Source organism: Pelecanus crispus, chromosome 3 (genome assembly GCF_030463565.1).
Source record: "Pelecanus crispus isolate bPelCri1 chromosome 3, bPelCri1.pri, whole genome shotgun sequence".
Lineage (NCBI taxonomy): Eukaryota > Metazoa > Chordata > Aves > Pelecaniformes > Pelecanidae > Pelecanus > Pelecanus crispus.
The window spans coordinates 98017983-98042003 of NC_134645.1; the positions used below are offsets into that span (position 1 = coordinate 98017983).

Below are 24021 nucleotides of genomic sequence, written 5' to 3' on the forward strand. Positions count from 1 at the left end.
TTTGAATCTAAAGGTGTGTGTCTCTCTCTCTCTCTCTTTTTTAAAAAAATCATTATAAGCATCGGTGATAGCCGCTAATAGATTGGCTCTATGTGATATACCTTTGTTCTGTCAGTTTAAGCCATCTCTTGACAAACAGACATATTTTTGGATAACTACTACAAGCAAAAACAGAAGTGATTGTCTCTCTCCAACAGTGTTTTTTGATCATGTGAATATCTGGTTCCAATTGTTATCCTGGGTGACGTTTTTATTAGACAGCACCTGCTACTACGATCTAATGCAGGGAGGCCCAGTCGAACTTTCCAGAGATGACTGGGAAGCCCTGCGTGTCAGGGGAGTCAAGGTTGGATCCACTAGTGATGAAGGTGGAAATAATTTATACCAGCCTATTACCACACTGGACAGATCCAGTTCCTCCAGAAGGATCTGGGCAACTCCCATGAAGCATTTGTGGTCCATTCGTCCGTAGTCTCCCCAAACTATTACCTGGAAGAACATAAAATACAGGTTCAGCATCGTTCCCAGACCCAGGCTTGTATGTTCAGTCCTGCTGTATTTCGTTATGTGTAGTGTAAGGAAAATGTTATTCTTAAGGGTGAATGATTGCTCCCTCTTGTGGGAAAACCTAACGGCAGGACAGGAATGAGAGTCAACAAAACAGCAATGTTTAATACAGTCAGACATTTCGCAGGTCTGAAACCACAAGCCACAAGGACGTCTTTGCTGGTATTTATAAAATTAAAGGCTTTGTGAGTTGGAATGGGTTTACGCATATTGCTTAAACTTCGGTAAACATGCAAGTGCTTCTGCAAATGATAGCCTAAAATGGGATTAAGAAGCAACTGACCTGAAGGACTTTACCCTGTGGACTTTCATCAAAAACCAGTGTCTGTTGGTACAAAGGATCCAGGGTCTTTCGTGCAATTCTTGTCTTCTTCTTAGCTATACATGCTCCATTTTCCAATAAATACACTTTGACATATGGAGCTGCAAACAGAACATCGTGAATTTTATGTTTGGACTTAAAAACTTCTACATTGCACATCTGAGCTGGAGGACAAATGCCTTAAAAGGAAGCTGAGTGGAAAGAAAATCACACACACTATCTTCACTGCATAATCTGAATACGATTGTATTTATAAAATAAATGACACAGCCCATAAGAAATCAATTTGATTTTTATAAACCTTGAATTTAATGATCTAAGATGTTACTAACAACAATTCCATTTCATGTCTCTCATTTTAAAAACACTTCCCTTTGCCAGAAATTAACTGTCACTGACAGCTACTCTGGAGTCTCTATGTATGTTTAGGGGTCAGAGATATTTCAAAACAAAAGACTTTGATGTTTCATTGAAAGGAATATTTAAAACTAAGTCACTCAGATAACGCAGACATTAATTGCTCTTTTGTCTTCAGCTCCTAAGGAGGTTGTAAAGTACCATTTTGGCAAAATGTTATCTAAAACAACTGTTCCAGTTGTTATGGTAAGCAGTGGTTGTGGTGGAGATTATACATCTCTTCTAATAAAGATTTCTATAAATAACCAGGACTTCCAAAAATGTCCTTATAAAATGATACAGTTTTAAATCTCATTCATTATACAAATTATTGACACTGGCACTAGCATAACCTGCTGTCCTGAAGCACTGTTGCATACAGAAGACCATGGCATGTGGGTCTGTTAAGCTGTTTGTTCAAAGCACTTTCATCTGTTCTCCAACTCATTTTGATGTGGAACAAACACAAAGGACTTCATCTACATCAACAAAGCCCCTCTGAGATATATGACTTGCCTAAGATACACAGAAATACTTCTGCAAATGTTCCTTCTAGAACGGATGTTGAGTTGCTGAAAATCATTCCTTGAAAGGTGGCATGCAACTGGCAGATGCAAGGTGGTAAGAAGTGGACATTGGTATCAAAGATATATACACACACACATTCCTTGTTGAAAAGTAAACCGGTCAAATGCAAATATAGTGACAGCTAACGAGGAGCTCAAAAAATCTCCAACTCCCAGTTCACCAGTGTATTTCATATTCTTGTTTTCTGTTCATTTTTTTTTTTTCCTTACCTGGGGTAGATTTGGAGCCAGGTTTTTGTGTGAGGCCACGGGCTCTAATGACTTCTACTTCTAACTGGCCCTTTTTATCCACCATTCCAATCTGGATGTCACCTGAGAGAGAGAGAAGAAAGAAGCCCACATTTTAGAGAAGCAGTACGGCCCAGGAGATATGGTATAAGAGTGAGAAACAGAAAGACTAGTTTGCCACTAGTCTGCTGCATTGGTGTGCTTGTCACCTCTCCTCCTGATCCCTTTAGATTCTCCATCCTTAAACCAGGACTAAAAGATACATACTTAGGGAGCACGGTGCCCTCTCTTGGTGTACAGTTTATACTAGAGCTCAGTATTTCTGATCCATGGAGGCAGGTAAATTTACAGCAACACTATGGTATAACCACCACACCTTTAATTTTCCACTGGTGAATTATCCAGAGAATTCCTACCTAGGACTGTTGCCCCAGTGTGACGGTCACTGACAGGCACTGCCCTGACAGTGGTCCCACACTCAGAGAGCCTAAAACCCAAACTCATGTTCAGAAATCCCCTCAGCTGGAAGTTTCTGCCTCCAAGCTGAGATGCAAGAGCTGGCAGTGCAAAGGCTCCTTGCCTGATGTAGCAGGAAGCAGAACTGCTGGTAGAGGCTAACATCGACACCTTCTTCTGTAACTACATCTGCCTGACTGGAGCCTCAGTGTAAGGCAGAGACACCAACCAGACGAGGCACACAGTCATAGCACAGCTTCAGAGAATGATGCCCTGCCTCCCAGGAGCTCAAAAGAGGTCTTTTTTTCAGCAAAAGTCTCCAACAAGTACAGGGGTGACAATTTTCCTGTTTTTATCAATATTCCACACCTATTTTAGTGTGAATAAAATGATGCAGCACATTAAAATAAGCAGCTGCTTTCGCTACTAAATAGTCAAACTTGTCTCTCTGCCTGAGTTCTGACAAATGAAATTTCCTGCAGAAAAAGGAAACTGCTTAGTCCAAGACCAAGCACTGTTCTCATCTAGATCAATAAAATGCAAGGGAAGTCAACTATGGGCTAATGCTGAAAGCATTACATCTCTTTGGGTTTATATATCATGGAATCAGCTGGGTAGAAATCTAACAAGCCACTTAGAATAAAAAATGCACAGTATGACATGGGCAGCTATATGACACCTGTGCAAATAAATGAACTATACATACTTCCATGAAAATTGCAAGTATGTGTATATTTGACATGTAAACTCTGATTGTCTAAAAAAACACACTCACAAATAGATAGTCCTGAACTATAGAATTTGGGGTCTGGATTTAGAAAGACAGCATTTTGAAATTAACTGGGCATGCCATTTTCACATGCTTGTCTAACAGTATATTAAAGCTGTGTTTATACCTTGGTACTTGAGGTATGATAGAGCAGCAGGGAAGATTTTTTTATCAATCAAACTTTGCTTGAATAAACAGAGCTCTGTGTTGCACTAAAAATAGTTCACAGGAAAATTCCAAAAAGCCTTTTTAAGAGCACATATCCAAAATAAAACATGCGACAGGGAACCACAGGGGGGAGCGGTAATACAAATATTTTCAAATCGTCAGTAGTGAAAGGATACCACATAGAATGTCTTCTGAAAATTGTGAAAAAGCATGACCAAGTGCTTTTTGGGGGGCCAAAACTTGAGCCTTTAATAAATAAAGCAGTTCTAAGAAGTGAAAAATAAACGTATTACTCAAGTAATCTGCAGAAAAATATTTAGCCAGAAAACAAGATTAAACTAAAGAGACGGAAGAAATCTAGACCCTTATATTCATACCGATAGAGCCACTTAGATTTTTACTGGGCAAATCATCTCACAAATATCTTCTCTTTCAAAATAATGAAATTCATAAATATGAATTTAACAAGTTTGGCCCTTATTAATGCATTAGTAGCAGTCATTTGGACTTAGACAGCAACCCTTGCCTTAGGGGGTACTCAAAGCATTCTCAGGAAAGTTTCTGTCTCCTTCTGCTCATGAGTTGGGAGGGGAACACTCTCTCATGCAATTTTTCTTTCTGTTTCTCTCTCCTTTTTCAGAAGCGGCTCAGTAGCCCTTTCTGAAGGCGATTCTCCCAAGACAACTGTACTGAAGCATTGGCCATTTATACTTTCCAGCAAGAGAAGTATGGTTAAAGTACTGGACCAAGGACTCCTCACTTAGCATCCTAAAGCATGTCTAAGAATTGCTTATATACAAGAAAAAATAAAAAAAAAAAAAATCAAACCTTTCCAAAGATACTTACACAGCACTGCACTGTTGCACACCTTATACACTCATACCCTATTCATAACCAAGATACAGCTAATGCTACTATAGGGAAATACAGACTGGTCTGGAACACAGAGATCACAGATAGCCCCAGGCAGCTGCTGTAGAGAAGGATTTTGTCTCTTTCATGACAAACACTGGCTTTATCAGCAACTGATTACTGAGCATTGCAAATGTGGGCAGAAGTTTCACATTCTGGGGTTAGATGAACTAAGCTTGGACAAGTGCAGTGTTTGGCCAGAAACTGTCTGTCACATCCAATATAATCTGTGGCAAATAAATATAAACTCTGAATGGCTGAGATTTTGCAGTGATCTACAATCGGAGAAGCCACAATAATTTTAACTGGGAATTAAAGTGCAACCCCTATCTTCAAATTGCAAATGAGATTAGCAGATACCTCACATACAGAGCAAATACTCTTTCTCATGCCATTTTGGATGCTAGCATGCTAGGAATACCAGTGACTGCATACAGGACCTTCATGTTTACAGTGAAGGAAGCCACTTTGTAAAAGTCTTTTTGGTGCTGTAGCCTGGCAGTGTGTGCATTAGTTAATTGGCTTAGTATTATTCATTTAACAGAGGAGAACAAATTATTCTTACCCATGGCAGGGGTTGCTAGCGTTTGTCGGCCTACTAATTGTGCAGGTCCAAGTCCATCGAGGAAATCACTAAACTGACTGTCAGCGCCCAGCCGTACTCCAGGAAATATTAAGCTGAAGCAAAATAAAAGCTGGTTAAGCATAAGAACAGGATTAATTTCTATTGTCCTACAGTATTTACCTCAAAAGTACTACTGATACAAGGCAAGCAGCTCAGAATGTGCAACCACAAATTGTTCTGCAGCATCAGGAACAAGCTGTCTCCCACAGACCCCAAAGAAGTGTAGTGAAATTCTGCACATGGACCCCAAGTAGTCCATAAACCAGTTCTTGCTAAGGAGTTCTCCAGGGGCAGTGAAGAGCCTGACAGGTGAATAAACTATGAGTGACCTTGTAGGAGAAAACATAAAAAGCCTCATGAAATTTCATAGCCTATCATTCTTGAATGCTTGATTTACCTTGTAATACTGTTTTATATCTATACATATACCCAAACCTCATCCGCGTCAGTTAGAACAAAGAGGGAAAACAGATGTATAGACTAAATTAACCTGATTGCTGCAGCTGTTTAATGAAGCAGTAAACTGGCAGGTAGTACTGGTGTTGATTAGAGCTAAACCTAATGCCACTCTCTAGCCAAAATATTCCAGTAGCCACATCTGGATCTATGTTGGTACCCACCCCTCTTTCAGGATACAAACTGAACTGTAATGCATCAGCATAGAATATACGGAAACATTCAAGGTGAGGTTGGACAGGGGTCTCAGCAGCCTGATCTAGTTGAAGATGTCCCTGCTCATTGCAGGGGGGTTGGACTAGATGACCTTTAAAGGTCCCTTCCAACCCAAACTATTCTATGATTCTATGATATGTGCTTTTCCAAGCTGCTTTCTTGTATTCCAGAATCACCACTTTCTTTTTAATAGATATACATGCTCCAAACAACAACAAAAGAAGCAAACAAAAAAAGAAGAAAGAGAAAGAATGATCCATGGTGGGGAGACTCAGCTTTGACTTCCTCATCACAATCATGAGGAATGGAAGAACCAACTCTAGATAGCATTTTACCCAGCAAGCCATCCAGCACTCTGTATCTGCTCCTCCCTCAAAGGAAATTCCCTATTAGACTGGAGGAAACAATAACAAAACTTCCTAATAAAAAATCTAGTGTGAAAAGCTTTGATTTCCACAGATCAGGCTTATGTGCTCCAGTCATTCAATTCACACTGAAAACTCTTTGCAAACCCCAGTTAGTTGTATAGAAAAAGCTCATTCCTCTCTTCAAGACTAACTGCTCTTATTATGACTGCATAAACGTATAGACAGCCTGTAAGTAAAGCTGGCCAGAAAATATCAGCACAGTGCTTTTCATTAAAAAACTCTGATTTACCAAAAGATAAGCTTTTCACAGAACTTTAGTTTTAAGAAATGTTTTTTTTAAAGGAGGTTTCTTTAGATGGAGGAGGAAAAGAACTTCAGGGTCTCCAGTTCAACCATCAGCCCACCAGTTACAGCATTCAACTAACCTCGAGATGAAGCTTGAAGCCCACCCTTCCTGACAAGGCACACGATCTGCTTATCCCCCCAGTGGCACTATCCATTCACTCTTGTCCCTGCTATGAAAAGTTTCTTGCTCGTTTCTTCGGCCTTTTTCCCGAAAACATGTTACATTTTGCTATGGAATGACTAACAACATTGAAAATGTTCAGAAGCAGAACTGGTGCTGGAGCAGCAAGAGGTGGGGAGCAGGCACGGGAGCTAAGGAGGCAGAAACGACATAAGATGCAAATAGTGTGACTACCAGCTTATGATAGCTCACTTTACCTTGAAGATGGACCTAGTTCTAAAGGATAATTTTCAAACTAAGTCCCACTATGCACAGTCAGCCTGCAGTATGTCCCAATAAGAAGCAAGCACTCAGTTTACCTCCCAGGCTTGCTCTCTTCACTTGCCTTACTCAGAGGCTGATTCTCAAGTCAACAATTTAAGGTTCTACCTTGCAGTTTCAGTCCTCCAGATGCCTGCTGTGACCTCCAGATCCGGACCCTGACTACCCCAGGCTTGCCAAATCTGTTTACACACTCTGAGGGTGGAGCAGAGGATTAGGCAGTTCCCCTGAAAATGTCCTCACTATCAGTACTGGGCTCTCACCTCTCCCATACTGCTAACAAGGGAAGCAAGCTCCCCCAGCTCCTTGTTAGCAGGGTCCAATTTATTGGGCCCTTTGTCACCATGGTGAGTGACTGGTGCCTTACAGACTGACACTCCAGCCTAGAGAGAGGAAGGAGGTTGGCAGGATGGAGTGTGGAAAGGGTAAAGGTAATGCTTTATCCTAGAATCATACCAGGAAAAATACTGGGATATTTTACTCTTGTCCCTCATTCTTCATCTGATGCTCAACTACTTTGTTTTTGAGTTATTCATGATGGAACCTGTTTTTATTACATGGCTTTTGCAATTCTTAGCATTATCACAGAATCATAGAACGGTTTGAGTTGGATGGGACCATCATTTAGTTCCAATGCCCCTGCCATGGGCAGGGACACCTTCCACTAGATCAGGTTGCTCACAGCCCTGTCCAACTTGACCCTGAACACTTCCAATGATGGGGCATCCACAACTTCTCTGGGCAACCTGTTCCAGTGTCTCACCACACCCACTGTAAAAAAAAATGAGGGTGGTGAGATCATCTGATGATGATCAGATTTACACAGCTCCTTGCCACCGCCATGGCTGCCCCTGGCTCTTCGTGCCTTACACAATGTGCAGTAGCAATTGTGGTAACATAGTAAGCACATAAAAAGATGAAGCCAAAGAAGTCCCAATCTCTCGTTTTTTCCAGGTCTATAGTGTGGATTTGCCTATCCCCTGTTTCCCCTTTTGTGGGGAAGCATCTTCTAAGAATTCCCTAGTGACCACTGTGCCTTGGCATATGCAGTGGAGTCCCACTGAGAGCTGTGAAGAGGCTGGAGTATTCACGCACACCTTTGTGTCAGATCTGCCTTTGTTCTCCTTTCCTACATACTGAGGCATTCAGCAGTGAATGAAAACAGCTGCCCCATTCCTCACAGTTGTCTCCCTGATTTCAGCTGATGGGGCAGCTAGACTCTGGGTTTACAACTCTCAATAAGAGACTTGGACCAACTCCAAACTAAACTTTCTTTGTATATAGTATTACTGAAAAGAGTTTCACATCACAGGGATTTATATATGACATCTGAAGTTTAACTCTGAGTTAATCCAAACATAACTGAAAGAAAAAGTACCCCTATGTTTGGTTTCGAATAATGCGGTCTGAATTTAGTTGTCTTTTGATGAACAAAATGCCTCACTGGATGACAGGGGAAATGTGAATCCCTAAGAAGTCCTCTCTCGATTTCAATTTTCAAGAATTTTTTGTTATGTGCTTAAAATAGTTCAGTTCTGCAAACATTTCAAAAGGAGAATCTGTACACAGAGCTATGCCCTTCAGCTAGAGCTGGGACCTCTGCTCACATCCCAGGTTTTCTTACAAACACAAGAAACTTCTCCTACATTAGTGATGTTTTTAATGCCACTTACTTGCCCTCGGAGCTATAACTATTTATGCTGCCATCAGTGGATTCCCGACTTGGCTGTCGAACCATACGACTTCTCATCTCTGCTGCCATTCCTGTCTCTGTGCTTCTCTGTATCGTGCTCTTTAGCTTCTTGTTGCCAGCCTCTGAAAGCAGAGAAAAAGAAGCAATAGTTAGAATAATGACTTCGAGGAAAGCCTTTCCTTGCAGTTTGCCCCCAAGTGATCTGACTTGACAATTACTATTTAATAATACAGAAGGACTATTCTGATCGAAGAAGGAATCTATTTTCTTCAGTTGCAAACTGGTGAAGTCTTCTCTTTAAAAGGGCTGAAGCCTAGGGAAAACTTTTAGAAACCAGGTGTCATATTAATAACCTTTATACAGTCAGAATGTAGACAGAATGACTGTGATAGTGTCTGCTAACCATACACTCGGTAAGGTGTCTCTAGCCACCTTGTTAGTTTGGGTGACTACAAAAGAAGTTACAACACTCACAGGAAAAAAAAGGGAAAAAAACCCTTCATGCATTCAACAGAAAAATGTTAAGTACTAAAATACTTAGTATCAAAAATATAGTAATGTGTTTTGACCCAGCAAAATCTTACTTTTCACCACAGAAATTCTTCAAAGTAGACAATGAGCTTTACATAACTTCTCATCTCAGCACTTCCTGAGCAGAATTAACTCTTTGGAGAATCCATGTGGAAGATGGACTTCACAGAGTCTAGGTTTGCAACTGAACACTAGAGAGTAATGTAAATCTTGTGAAATTGTTTAAAGACTTCATCCATTTGGAAAAGCTTCCATCACACATTCTTTAAATTGCAATTTAGTTCCACCTGGAAGGCTTTGTGTTACCGTTGAGCCAAGGAGAGGTTCCAGTCCTTTATGAGTAGTTATGGGCTCAAAGTGCAATGGCTGATCTACAATGAATTCTGCTGTCACATAGCAGAAATTATGCTTCTAAATTATGATACTCGTTCTCAAAGACCTTTAACCAAAATACTTCCACTGAAGTCTCTACATGATGCAATAGTGTGTGTTGTCTTCAGACTCAGTGTCCTGTTTGTTTTTAGTTCAGCCTGTCATTCAATGGGTAACATTACTTTCAGGAAGTAATACATTTGATAAAGTGTCACGTAAGTGCATGCAAAAGCATCCTCCTGCATCTTCCCGTTCATTTCCATGCTCCTTCATTTGCTCTCTGCAAAGTCTCTGCTTCCTTTCAACAGTCTACTCAGGGGAGCATCTGAAAAAAATGTTTCTTCCACCTCCACCTGCTGTGGAGACTGAACTGCTCTGAAAATTTTTTCACCTTCTTGTTTTATGTGGACATGGTTGATGTTTAAGCTAACAAATCTTGACCTCTCTTCACATAAAAGCTATGGATTTGGTATCCCCTGCACGGCCTGCCCATTGCTCAAGGTGATTAAACATGCTGGTGAGAATAGCTGGCCCTTGCTCTTTCAGTCTGCAGAGCTGATGGAGGGCAGGGAGAAATCACACAGGAGAGAGCAGCTCCCCCTCTCCCAGGATTATCACAGTAACCACTTTGGAGCTAGCAGACAGACAGAAAACATGGCCGAAGTGAAAAAGAAATAATTCATATATTGGGCTAAGAAGAGACAGCACCACAGCAAAAGGGGCAGTGGTTTTCCTTTTAAGCCTTCTCAACCAGGGGTTGTTTATCTATGGCCACACAGAAGCAGAGAAACAAATGCCTCCGCATGGAAGAAATCAGCTACTTCCACAGATCCTTTACTCTCTTCTGAGGCCAACAGCTCTGAGGTTTTACTGTGGGTCACTGCAACTCATCCAAATTCCTGGTCCTTGGTCAGCTGAAAACACATTATTCAGTGCTGCTAAATGTGAGGTAGACTAGGCTAGACAAGGTACGCCAGGCAGACCAGGATCCACTCTTAATGCAGGTGGCTGTGGAAGGTATTTGCTGGAACTTCAGTGGCTCTGTATGTAGAAAATCAAATGCTACATTTTGGACCTGAGCTTTATCTTTAAAAATACCAATGCTGAAAGGTAAGCTGAGCATCAAAAATGAATCAAAAGGCAGCTCAGGAAGTATAACCCACATGCAGAGCCCTATGCCAAAGCAGGATTCTCGCATTTTCAGTAGCTAAGTATTTTCCACCCATGTTGTTTTGTGCTTCTCTCTCTTACTGGGATCCGTCTGAAAGTGCCTCTGTTTCCATCTGCTCCTACAAAGCGGGTAAGATTATGTGGTTTACCCCCTGCCTTCTTTGCTGGAGCCAGCCAGATCATGCAGCATGCCCGGAAGGATACAATAATATGGTAGAGCCTAAAATGTGGGCAGCTGAATAGGGTTGCCTGTGAGGATTCATGGCTCAGGAAACGGGAGTGATGAGACACTAAAGGTAGCTGCAAGATCATCATGACCTTGGCACAAACTGGCAAAGAGGTGGTGCTCTGGACCACCTGGACAACATGGTGGGTGCTGAAACTTAGGGAATAGAACCGGGCTGTTGGGAAAGCATAATGAAGAACATATTCATAGAAATAATGACTGAAAAAAATATCCATTGACTAAATTACAGAAGTGAATATTTTAGCTTTGAGCCACCGTAGAGATTGAAAATAGCAAGTGTTTTTTTTCTGAAAGAGTGATTTTATATTATCATGGATAACATTCATGTTGCTGCTTGAACATACTTCTTTCCTCCACAGATTTTAAATGCACAGACCATGAAGTAAGAATCCTCCTGCATGGCTACAAGCAAGTCCACAACTTTGTCTCTCACTGTGCTGCAAATACCAGATTGTCTTCTTCCGAACACTTTTCAAGTCACTGCGCTCTGTCTTACTGTGCTGGATTCCACTTCTTTTTTTTCTCGTCAACATTTTTTTCAGGTTGAAGATTAAAAAAAATTCTTTTACTTTCTCTTGTAACTGCTACTAATATCCACAATGTTTCCTGGGAAAACCAGAGTCCTGCTGCATATTTCATTTTACCTCGGTCTTAATATTCTGCAGTACAATCAGAAATATAACATAAAAGTAACCCAAGGCAGAATGGTAAAATACATCAAGAGTTTTATGGCATAAAGGGAATTGCTTTTGCCCATGACTAAGAACCAAAAGACGTGTTGTACAGGTTTTGGAAGTTTTAACCTTGGTCAGTTATGCGTATCGCATTTTTTTCATCAACTTACAGCACAAAAAGTATTGAGAACATTTTATCTTGTTGGTGTACTCCTGTAAACTTCTCAGCAAAACCCCATTCTGCAAGGGAGGGATATGGTTAGCATAGAGCTGAGTTGGGAACTGCTGTTATTTCTAGAGGCGCCCCAGTAATGTGAAGTCACTCTGGGGTACAACTTCCAGTCCTGCCTTGAAGGCATAATGAAATACAGGATCCGAACAACTACCAGTGTTTCTCCTGCTCTTGATAATGGGGTTTTTTTAAGCTTTCTTTTTCATCTTGTATTACTTTTAATCTAGCAGTTCTGCATATATCTTTGGAACCCTGTCTTTATACAAACAGTACAAGTTCATAAAATATCTAAGTTAAATATCTATGCTATGATATATTGAGAAGATTTTCTACTCTTATCTGGATATCCATTGGAGAATGCTTGGTCCTGCTCTTGATTTTTATTAGTTTGATATGTACAATTAAATTTTATAATACATCACAGTTATTTGCCTGCACTGTGTAAATTACACTATATTAATCGTGCAGCCTTAAGATAAACTGGCTCTATACTGAATACCATTTAGGGGCAAAATTTACTCCAAAATGGTCTGTACGCTTCTGTCTGCTGTGTCAATTGTGTAAAGCTTTCTGCGTGCAGAAATGCAGATTGATGTGCATAAATTGCATCTAAACAGACAGTTTAACAGGTACAAGCTAGAGAAAAGCTATGCCAGAGCAATTGTGATGAACATTTTTGCAGATCTAATAACTGATGCAAAAGGATCATAAAGCAGCCATCTGCAGCTACAAAAGATACACAGCTTGTAAGCATTTTGCAATTCATCAACAACCTTGTTGTAGCACCCCTGCTACAACACACTGAAGAGTGTGTGCAATGTACTACTTCAGTCTACCTATTATAAATACAGCCTATAGTGATTCCTTTTTAGTCTGACAAGAAACTGGTCCCTGATTTTGGTTTTCTCAAACAAAAGTAAATTAATGGAGATCCTGATCTAAGCAATGATGAAGAGCAAAAGGAAGCTTGTTAATGTATGTACTGTCTTATATTTGCACAAAATATCAATGCAATTGATGTGTCCCCAATTTCTGTACTTCCTAATCACCTTCAAGTATAGCAGCCAGGAGCAAAACATTATTGACAAGACAATTACATTAGTGAGAAAGGGTCAGTGATAGTATCTATAGAATTAAGACGGCCTACCAGAGATACCTCAAGGCTAGCTTTACATTTCTAAAGGCATCCAATTCAGAGAGGAAAATGCCAGGACATACTGCCCAAAATGACTTGTATGCATCACTGCCCTTAGCATGGCACATGGCATCACCATTGGCCTGGCTTTTCCTCTCGGCTCCACGTGGTGCCTGGATGCAATTACTACATTTTATTCTTATTCAAACAACAGGAGAGGCTGCACCATGGCCTGCTGGTGTAAAGCTTTTACCCAGTGATGCCAAGGTGTGTACTACGTGCCACAGAACAAGGCTAGGGGACATACAAGAACATGCAAGGACACAAGCTTGGCGACTTAGTCAATAGGACACTGTTAAGAGATCTCTGTAGGGCAGAAGAAGACAACCCTGACATGGTCTTCTATGTACCGGCTATAGGGAGAGGTGCCTTGAGTGAGTATTGCCCAGAATCATACCTGAGGGCAACTAGTTGGTTAGCACCAAAAAAAGAAGCAAATTTACACACATACAGCATGTGGGTATGCGGCATGGAAAATTCGTGACTGATTCAAAAGAAGGCTCCAGAGCGTACACCACTGCTCAATCCACTAATGAAAGGGATAGTAAGACGGGTACTAAAATACTCAGTGTCACTGCATGACTCAAGGGCAAATTGTTCACGGTATCAAGCATGCTCATGCATTGATAGAAAGCCTAAAAGGACTACAGCTCCAAATCAGCTCTGACTGAAACCTGGCAGGACTGGGACCATATTGTTGGTTTGCACACTGACTGTGCGAGACACCAACAAGATTATGCCAGCTGGAATAGTAAGTGTCATCCTCAATTCAAAGGACTATAAAAAGAAAAGCCAAGGGGCACATTTCCTTCTGGTCCTTTCTGATGTGTTACTGATTTTACAACCTCAAATTTGGCTGCTTGGAGACCTGCTGAGTTACAAGTTCTGCAGCATCCCACTCACTCTGCAGGTAGCGCTTTTAAACAACAACAAAATATATTTACACATGAATTATCAAAGTGCCCCTTGGATTACAGTCCTAAAACAGAGAAAGAAAAGAAGAAATAATTCAAACAGTATTTGTTCTTTGACATGTGTACATCTCTCAGATGAACTCAGCAGTAGATTGATGTCTAAGATTGAAAGTGCACAGTGACTATGGACAGAGGATAAATAGTAAAAAATATGACATTTAAATACAATTTTTTCCTAAACTTTATATCCTGCAACGCTCCACTGTATTTTCCTTTTTGTGTATTCTGCTATATTCTCCTGAATATATAATGCTGTTTATAAAAAGACATCTGAAATATTGCAGTAATAGTCTTTTAAACATTTCCTCCAACTATCACACAATATATTCAAAGAAAGGAGAATGATGTTTATATTCTGTGGTGTTAGATCCCAAAGTTTAAAATCCAAATATAAAACTTCAAGTACTTTTTCCCATTTCTATTTATTAAAACAAATCCACAAACAACATTTGTACTATTATAAATAACAAAACCTTCTAGAAAGAATATTCACCTTTTCAGGTGGGATAACCTATCAAGATGAATTTTTTTTTCAGAAGTGCGGAAAAACTGGTATCTCATAACTATATTTATAAATTCACACATTTAGCTGGTAAAACAATTTCATTCCCAATAAATATTTTCAGATAATACAAAACAGATAGTGCAATCGGTCCATTAATACACATGGTACTTTTTATCTTACATATTCAGAGACAAAGGAACAAAAAGCACCAATCCTAACAAAACGAGACTTCACTGAAATGCTGTTAGCGGCTATATTAATGCTTTGATGGCATTTCAGCCAGTGTACTGCAGAACTTTGACTTGTTTTCATTGAAAAGCAAACTTGCAAACTCAGACTCCTAACAGTTTGTACTTAAGGAAAATAACTTTACTTATCCAACAGCTCCTATTGACTTCTGCGAAGCTGAAGTAGTACTTTGAGAACAAATGACAAGAACTGCTTAAGGTCCATGTTCAAAACAAAAGTAAACAAGAACCTGAAAATCAGGCCGTTATTTACTGCCTGACAATGGCCTCAAAACTGCTTTTACAAATCTTGCCTCCTTAAGAAAAGATGATCTTAGGTATATTTACTGAGAAACAGTAAAAACAAGCATGTGGTTTTGTACAATTATCCTGATACACATGATTTTCCCATGTCAGGGAAGAAAACCTGTGTCTAACCAGAACACATGTATCTTAAGGAAAAGCAAGGGTATCTGGTCAGAAGAAGTTCAGTTATGGCTTCTTAAATGACTAGGTCTTTTTGTCCAAAGATTTTTAAATTAATAGTTTTGTCCACATACTTGCAATGAAGTGTAATGAGCCACTGTCTGTCAGCCAAAATGAGGCAATCAGTGATGATATATGGTAACGAGTTTTTACTGCTGGGATTGCACTAAGCACTCTTTATAAACATATGAAGTAACAGCATCTTAATTACCTTGTTCACATATATGTGAAGAGCTATATAAAAACAGAATATGTAAATGAAGATGATAATAGGTATACATGCCTAGTTTTTCAACTCTAAAAGCCTATTTCAGTGAAATTCAGTTAGTAACACAACAAAGTCACATTTCCAACAAATTATTTACTATATAAACAGCTTATAAAATTTCAAGCACTCATTTTCTCGTATACTCTTGGCTTTGTTAGACTGGAGGACAGAGGGAGGTGGAATGAAATAAGAAGCTCAGAAGAGCTGTTTGCACTTCAACAGTAACATTTTTACAGCAAAACACAGTGTTATATTACAACATTGTTTATTACCAGCCAACCCTTAGAAGAGAACTGACATATGGTATAGAGATAACATTTGTCCACTGAAAGAGTGCTGGGACACAGCTGCCAGTTAATACAGGAGTGGAAAACAAAATTGTAGTGCAGAAGAAAGTAGAAGAGATTCTTCAGATAAACTAAACCAACATTTTATTTCTTTAAGAATTTAAACATATTGAAGTAACTGCATGAAGTCTTTTTTGGTTATAGGCAGCCATTACAATTTTAGTAAATTTGAGACTGTTTTTTAAATAAGAGTCTTCACAATTACAAATACTTCAGTATTTATTATTAAAACATAAAAAGACAGTATGATTGCTAAAAGACAATGTTTTACAAGATGATATCACCAATAACACAATTTATAAGACATCACTAAAAAACCCCTTATTATTGCTATGTGTCTTCAAAAAATTTCCTGAGAACTATGTAATGTACATAACGGCAACCCAGTCTAATTCTTTTAATAATTTCCATAAAAACTGTAAAATGAAACACTGTCAAAACCACCGGTGCCAAAGCATCTTCTAGGAAAAAGACGTTATGTGCCTTTTGTACAGCTGAAAAGTTTCTGAATGATAACTCAGCCCTAATTTAATGGCACAGCATACTAATCAGGAGACATTACAGCTTCAGAAAGACTCCTCTCCCTTTTCTCACAACAACTAACATCCTGTTAATTGATCTGAATATTCTGTACCTCTTCTGTAGTTTGATTTGTTTGGACTCCAACTTTCAAGCCCTTCAAGTTTCATTTTTGAATATTCAAATTGTTTATGGTATCAATACCAGCACCTCCAGGTGGGTATTACATTTCCCTTTAAAAATGTTACTAACCTGCCTTTAGAGATCATTTCTAGTGTATCAGATCAAGGGAGCATCACACTGACACAGGATTTTCCTTAGCGACTGTAGCATTGCAAAGTTATAACCCCAGACTAACACACACTGCTAAATCAGACTAATACTTAGGCTCATCACAGTAACACACAGAAAATACAGACTTACCTCTGGTTTAAGCAAAATTAAACATCGGCTATGATATAATCCTTAGCAAGCAGCCAGCACCTAAAGCAGCTTCACCTTTGTTTAAATCTCTCGTGCTGTTTCTGGGTAGAATAAATCTCTGGGGTCCTGGCGTTGCCTCTCCCTCGTTCTCCTATAACCTCCTGGCACTGCAGCACTGTGAGGAATGATCAAGTTGCTTCACTCACAAGTTCCTTCTGCAACTGTGATTACGTTATAGGGCCTTGCAGTGAAAAAGTACTGAACTACCTGCCAGCTAGCACTTCATAATATATTGCTGAAAGGTTAAAAAATTCAGTCAGCAGTGCATTTTCTAGTGATGTGCAAGTAGAGAAGAGCACAAAATATGCTTGGCAACCTTGTTTGATGCATTTTTTTAATGCTGCTGTTCAGAACTGGATGAGGAGAGTCAGATAAACCCAGAAACACATTTCTCTATCCTGGTGATTTTGACTCATTTGGCATGAATTTTGGTACAAAACCACCTGAAAGATTGCAAAGCTGAGAAAGCATCAAATTAGCATTAAATACTACATTACAGTTATGCTACAGAAAAGTCTTAATGATGTTACTGTCTTAGAGGGACTTGAGTACGCCAGCGTTCAAGTTTCACTGCCTCCTAAGTGCCCATGTGCATTCTGAGAACACAACCTTATTACTGAATTACTCCTTCCATCTTTAAACTTCATTTTGAGGAAACAGAATTTGCTGTATGGTTGTTTCCATGTCAAATTGTTCAGGTTTTCTGATACTCTATTCCAAAAATATAATACGCTTTTCTCTTGCAATTGGTTAAGAATCAATTAATTTAACACACCTTTATCAACTTGGCTTTCAAGCATTGTAGGGACTGATGTGCTTTCTCTCACTCTCTTTTACAAAGAAAGGAGGTATCCAACCTAATGCATATAGTGAATTTGGGTATCAGGTTGATTAAACATAGAAAGAAAATGACAGCATTTGCCAAGCAAAAAGAAGAAAACTATTTAAAAAAGAATTACAATGGGAAAAGAATGAAAAACATGAATGCAATAAATTTCTCTCCAGTGGATCTTCAAGTTATGGTGAAGTTTTGATTACTTAAAGTATCGTAAAATGATTAATGCGAAAAATGCCACAAATGATACTGTACATTTCAGCCAATAAACATAGAACCGGACTTATGATTGCAAATAATATATAGGTGACTAACAAATTCAAAACCTTCCACAGCAGGGATGCAGTATATCTCACGTCACACCTATGCAGAAATGTCCACCTATTTTCATTGCATCGGCACAGATTTCCTATACAACACAATGGTTAAAGTAATTTGCATCTTCTTGCTCTGCAGCACACATTTAGGAATGATGTTCAGAACACCACAGAGAGGATGCCTTACCACCTTTTTGAAAAATATGTAGCTGTATGGTATGCAATTCTCTCATGATGTATGTTAAAAAAATTAAAAAAGCAAAATACAATTAAATAGAAAGATTTATCTTCCAAAGATCAGTACCATGCCATGGCAGGAATGAAATGCTGATGTTGGTAGCTGCTAATGCGTGCACGTCACCCTCCCGAGGCGCATGTGCCTGGCAAAGGCTCCGACACCAGGCTGCCATGTTGAGCAGTTTTACACAAAGCGCTGCACTTATGTCAAGTGTACAGAACTTCCCTCCCACTCGGGCTCTTGCTCAGGGAAACCCCACAGGGGTTTAAAGTTTAAATAAAAAACCCATGGAAGGAAGGTTTTCATGCCATAGGCTCCCGGAAAGCCCCCACTTTGGTCACAGCCTTTCCTCCTTTATGCTCCTTTTCCCAGACTCAGGAAAAAATCATTCCTTATATTTCTTATTTGTATGACCAAAACACCTTTCCAAGGTTCTGACTGTTTGACCTGCCCTTCTGGATCTGTAACAGAAAGGCTGTCCAAAAGCTTGGCTTGTTCCTCCACCACTGCAGGAAGAGTGAATTCGAGCTCATCTGCATCCTGAAATACGAGCCTTGGACTCTCTATAGAATAAATTTTTCTGGGCAGCCTCCAAAGCACCACACCCTAAAACAAACTTTCATTTAAACTTTCTACATTCCTAAACACAAACTTGCATGTTGTTTTTGCAGCCTTGTTTGCACTGCTGTACCTTGTATCACCATCAGAGATCCCACTGAAGTTTCAGCTACAGTAAAATGCAGCTGTGCTCTCCTTGAGCCAAAGCACCTATGTTAAGGTTTACTCTGCTTTTAAATTTCTTTTGATTTACTTTTGAATGCAGTTTTAAATGTGACTATATAAAGTCCCAAGCCAGATGTGTTGCGATGACATAAGGACCCACCCCCCAGATACCAGCTGCCAGAAGAGAGGCTAACAACTCAGGAGAGGCTCCTTTTTTTGGTCAGTTCAAATCCGCTTAATGATGGTCCTGGTGCAAAATTTATCTTTTTAATCAGCTTTTTATCCATAGTAGTAGTTAAGACAGGTAAGTAGTGAGTGAGACAGTCACTGAATGTTTCTTTTTTAAAATAGCCATTTGTTACATTGCATTCAATCTGGTTTACATTAGTTACAGCAGTCAGTATGTAAAAATGCCTACGGACTTGGACAGTGGATCTGTGCTAGATAAACACTGCATAACTGTAAGATATAATTGTTCCCTTTCTGTTTATATTATTGAAAGTGGACAACTGTACACAAAGATTCAGTTTAGAGACAGATTGTTCAGCCAAACTGCCCCAATGTATGCTCTGGCATAACTCTGCTACGAAATCGTAAGATTTGCATCCAATATTGCTGGTTTATGTCCATTATCAAACATGCACTGAGGAAAACTCTACTGACAAGACGTAATGGTTCGACTGTGCTGCAGGCAGACACCAGCACAAACATTTGCCACAGCATCAGTATTGCTTTGGTTACTGTGCAAGGTAGGGAGAGATGTGAGAGACCAGGATTTTCTGTAACGCCTTGCCTTTTGCTATTAAAAATGAATCCAGGTTATGTTTACGGGTCTGTACGGCTGCTCATTTCTCTTTCTCCTCAGCTCTCCTGTCTGGGTTGCAAACCTTGCTTAGAAAGGCTTTGCCTTTCTGAAAGGCAAAGGAGATGAGACAACGGTCAACAGACACCAGGCAGAAGGCGTACCAATGCAGGAAGAGTTGTTCTGTGTTTTCCCTGGTAAATTATGCTAACTTTTCATTACAAAGCAAGATTTCTTTATTGCGACTGTTGACTTGAGTGATAATAGATTTTTCATATAATTAATCTGCTACAAACATGATAAAAAGTTACCAAAAATATAAGCACAAGGGAGAATTAGCCATATATTATAAATAAATATTTGAGACCACCTGAATTACAGCCAATATATTTAAGCAGATGGCAAGTGTTTACCAAATTTTAAAGCCCTTTCAAACACAAGGCATGATAAGATGGAAAAAGAAAATGAAATGGTGCTAATACTGCCTATCTCTATAGAAAAAAAACAACTCCCTCCAAACTTCTAGTTATTTCTGAAGTGAAAACGCTTCCAAACTGCTACACCAACTAAAACACAGCATTACTTGAACTACAATTTTTAATGCAACTGTGCAGGTATATTAGTAAGTTCAGTGATCGAATGCACTTTTCTTGAAATACAATATCTGCAAATGTTTCTCCAGGTATGCTAATAACAGACATTACAGTACAATATGAAGCTAATTCCAATATTTCCAAACTATTTAACAGGCCATTTTCCTGTTTCTATATTATTCGAAAGCAGAGGCTAAGATTTAGCATTAAATTTTCTTGCTGTGTTGATACAGAGGGCACTGACAAACCTGTCACGGATGAAGAGATGACGATCATTTTAAAATAAACTGAAAACCAAAAATTGCATATGAACCTCATCACCGAAGAAAGTGAGAAAGGGTAGCAGAAAATCAGCTCCGTATGAAGGGAAACTTTCAAATCTACATCATAAAAACAAACATGAAAACCTACAATAATCAATCAGCCAGTCTGAACCACAGATTTTAAAATCCAAATTTACTTTCAGATAGCATAAAGAAAGATGGCTCCCCAGAGTACATGGCACAAAATTAAAATGTAATAAGCAAACCTTATCTTCATGTTCCTAGGATTACTATTGGTTAAATAGAAACTTGCCTTTTACAGTAATTTTTGTCTGTATCTTAGCATAGAATAACTCAAGCCAAGCAGTACTACATTTTTCCAGGGTTTTCAATACATATTAGCTCATGGATGAAGATCATAAAATACAAAAGTAAAACAAACTTGCCTTTCATAGCAGGATTACACCATGGTGCTTGAATCTTGCAGAGCTAATGGTTTGAAGGTCAGGCTCTTTGGAACAGATGCACTAATCTCTTATTATCTGTATATTACACAAATTATTTCAGATAGTATTTTTTCTTGCAACTGACAGATAAAGCTCTATTTGCTGCTCAGGATTACTATGATCATTAACGAGAGTGCTGCTTTTAGGGTGTGTTCACACTGTGAGAGGTTAGCTGTTATTGAGTACCAGCTGCTATAGAAATAGCAATGGACAGTTAAATAGTAGTCAAAAATAAGACAGGTAAATTTCATGCAGGTAAGACATAATCAAAATAAGGATTAAACACAATATATGCACAGAAAAAAAGATTGCCTTATAGAATATCAATCAAAATCACGTAAGGTAAAACTTAAGATCGAAACACAATCTTGCTCTGTTATTATGAAATACTCTTTAAGGAAACATGCAATTTTGTTATTACAGCCTCTATAATAGATTTTAAAACTCCATCAGTACAACAGTATCTAACATGATGGAATATTGGAGATAAAACAAGAAACAATGGAAGATGCCTAAAACCTGGCTCATTTATATAAAAATTATATTACTACCATCCTGAATAAGTAAAGATTGGATGGACATAACAAAACTAGCTAATTGACAGGTAACTTCTAATAAAATCATAAGGAAAGATGACATCAGGAGCATGCAAATATCACAAAAGAAAAAGTCTGAGAAGCTCCTTGGTAAGTTAAATGATATAGCTACTGCCAGAATAAGAACCAATATAGAAGTGACTTGCAGTAAGCTTAAGTAACGTACACAGTTAGTATAACTATTTCACAGCCTTTAAATAATAATGATTATATGTTATTAAATATATCATCTTTAGACTATGAAAAATATCAAAACTAGCATGTCAGGTATTAGAAAGAGGAAATTTTTTAAAAGGAGAATGCAGTCACAGGATTTACCCTATCCATTAGCAATGCGGCACTGAAGATATGTAATGAACACAATCTCCAGTTTCTTTTGAAGTGAGTTTTGATGTGCATTTCAGTGGCAACAGGAGCCAATGTCACCGAAAGATGACTCAAAGCTAAAAATTATTTTACTTTATGATTCTTTCATACAATGTGCCTGATTGCATACAGTTTCCAAAAGAATATATATTCACAATATCTCATTTTTTCCTCAGCATTAAATACATGTATTTAATTTTGAACAAAAAGAATGTATTCTACAGGAAAATTGAAGGCATTTCTCTCAAGTCAAGAACTTCCAATATATAGGCAGGAAATTTCTTAGAATAATTTATGTTTTCTTCCACAGAAATTTCTAAGTAAAAGCAATATTTCTAACCCTTGATTGGACACCATTGTCCAGTGGTGGTCTTTCCGTGAAGACTGCATTATGTGTATGCCAAGTTGGGAAAGAGGAAGATGCACAATGAAGAACAATGCCTTTTCAAAGGCCTTAACTTTTCTATACATCTTTCTGTCATCTTCAGAGGAACTTTGGGCTACACAGGCTTATTGACTATATCAAACTAAACACAAAAGCATGGGTAATTTAAAACAAATCTGAAGTGCATGGTCCTATTGAAGATTTCCTTTTCCTCTATATCTGGAAGAAGTGGGTTTTTATGTCTTACATCCTTATTCACATTTATGTCTTACATACTTATTCACAAAAGCATGCAGGATTTTCACCATGGTCCAAGTTCATCATGTGTAGATCTCCATGGGACTATTCCCTGTGAAACATACATAGGACTGGACCTCACCGTTATCTGGATACTTAATACATCATATTTAAATAAAACTTCCAATATGTTCGTAATGTGACAATACGGTATTTCAACAGTGAGGAAAATAATGCACTTTTGAAACCAAAATCACCTTTCATATAAAATCCTGTTCCAGCACAATGGTGCCTGAAAATCTGAAATAATTAGAATTACCTAGCTACTCAGATATTATTTATATAAAATAATATGTTTTTAATACAACTCACAATTCATGAGTTTATAATATGTTCTGTTCCATTTATCCCAACACCACAATAATAAATAAAGTGCCAACCCAGAATCAGGGTGAAATTCTGGTCTGCTTTCCTTCAGAATTACAAAGGAAAAGGAGAATATCTGGTGCACACTTAAGTGATCTCTTATCGTGCCATCTTCCTAGTCAGCAAGGCAGGTAACCCCAGTATTTTCACGTATGTTGTAAAAATAAACTATGACAGTAACAAGCTATTATTTTGATAGAAAAAACTAGCAATCTGAATAAAAAGATCTTGTTACAGAGTTCAGCACTGTGCCATCAGGTAAGATAACAAATGTCACCATGCTATGTTCCGAAGTACAAAACATGAGCTGAAAGAATAGTCAACAGGATGTGAGTATAAACATACACATTTTCAAGGCTATCCAGTGATGGATGAATCTATTTGTAATTATTTTAATTCAGTTACTGAGCTGTTCACATATCTTATGCATTTCTTCACAGTTCAACCGAGTTCACCAGATTAAAAGATTTTAGGGATCTTCTTACAGTGAAGTCCTGACTCAGCTTGTGGTCAACGTACCTTTTATAATAGTATCACTAAAATAGGTCAAGTAATCAGGCACCACTACTTGCTTATTTAGCTAATTTTACACTGCAGAGAACAATCTATTGTATTAACCTTTAAAGCAAGTCCTTCCTGGTAGAGCATTTAATTGAAATCCTCCAAATAGAAACATTCTTACTAGGAGGACCCAAGAAATGAAGATGCTAAAAGAAGCCAAGGATGATTGTATGCATGACCCACATTATATCGCAGCAGCACAGAGGTGAGTCCTACTATAACATGTTGTAGGGGTCAATCATATTGCTTTCAGCCATAGATTCCCATTTCAAGAAAGCTAACACTGTCCTAGTTCGCATTGCAAACATTATTAAACATGTTCAATATGCAAGTGATATTTAGACACACTTTAATGTATGCACATTTAAGGTCCCATGGAATCCTTGCTTAAAA

General features: G+C 38.6%; 1 protein-coding gene across 1 annotated transcript in view; it reads right to left on the bottom strand.

Moving 5' to 3' along the window:
- Positions 1-270: 270 nt before the first annotated feature.
- The window catches only part of LOC104038321 (regulating synaptic membrane exocytosis protein 1), a 190511-nt gene continuing 166760 nt past the window's right edge, over positions 271-24021 (bottom strand). The window contains exons 24-28 of the mRNA XM_075707731.1: positions 8531-8672; positions 4971-5083; positions 2083-2184; positions 851-990; positions 271-489 (exon numbers count right to left, since the gene is read on the bottom strand). Of these exons, the coding sequence (XP_075563846.1) occupies positions 271-489; positions 851-990; positions 2083-2184; positions 4971-5083; positions 8531-8672 (716 nt within the window). The remainder of the gene's footprint in view (positions 490-850; positions 991-2082; positions 2185-4970; positions 5084-8530; positions 8673-24021) is intronic.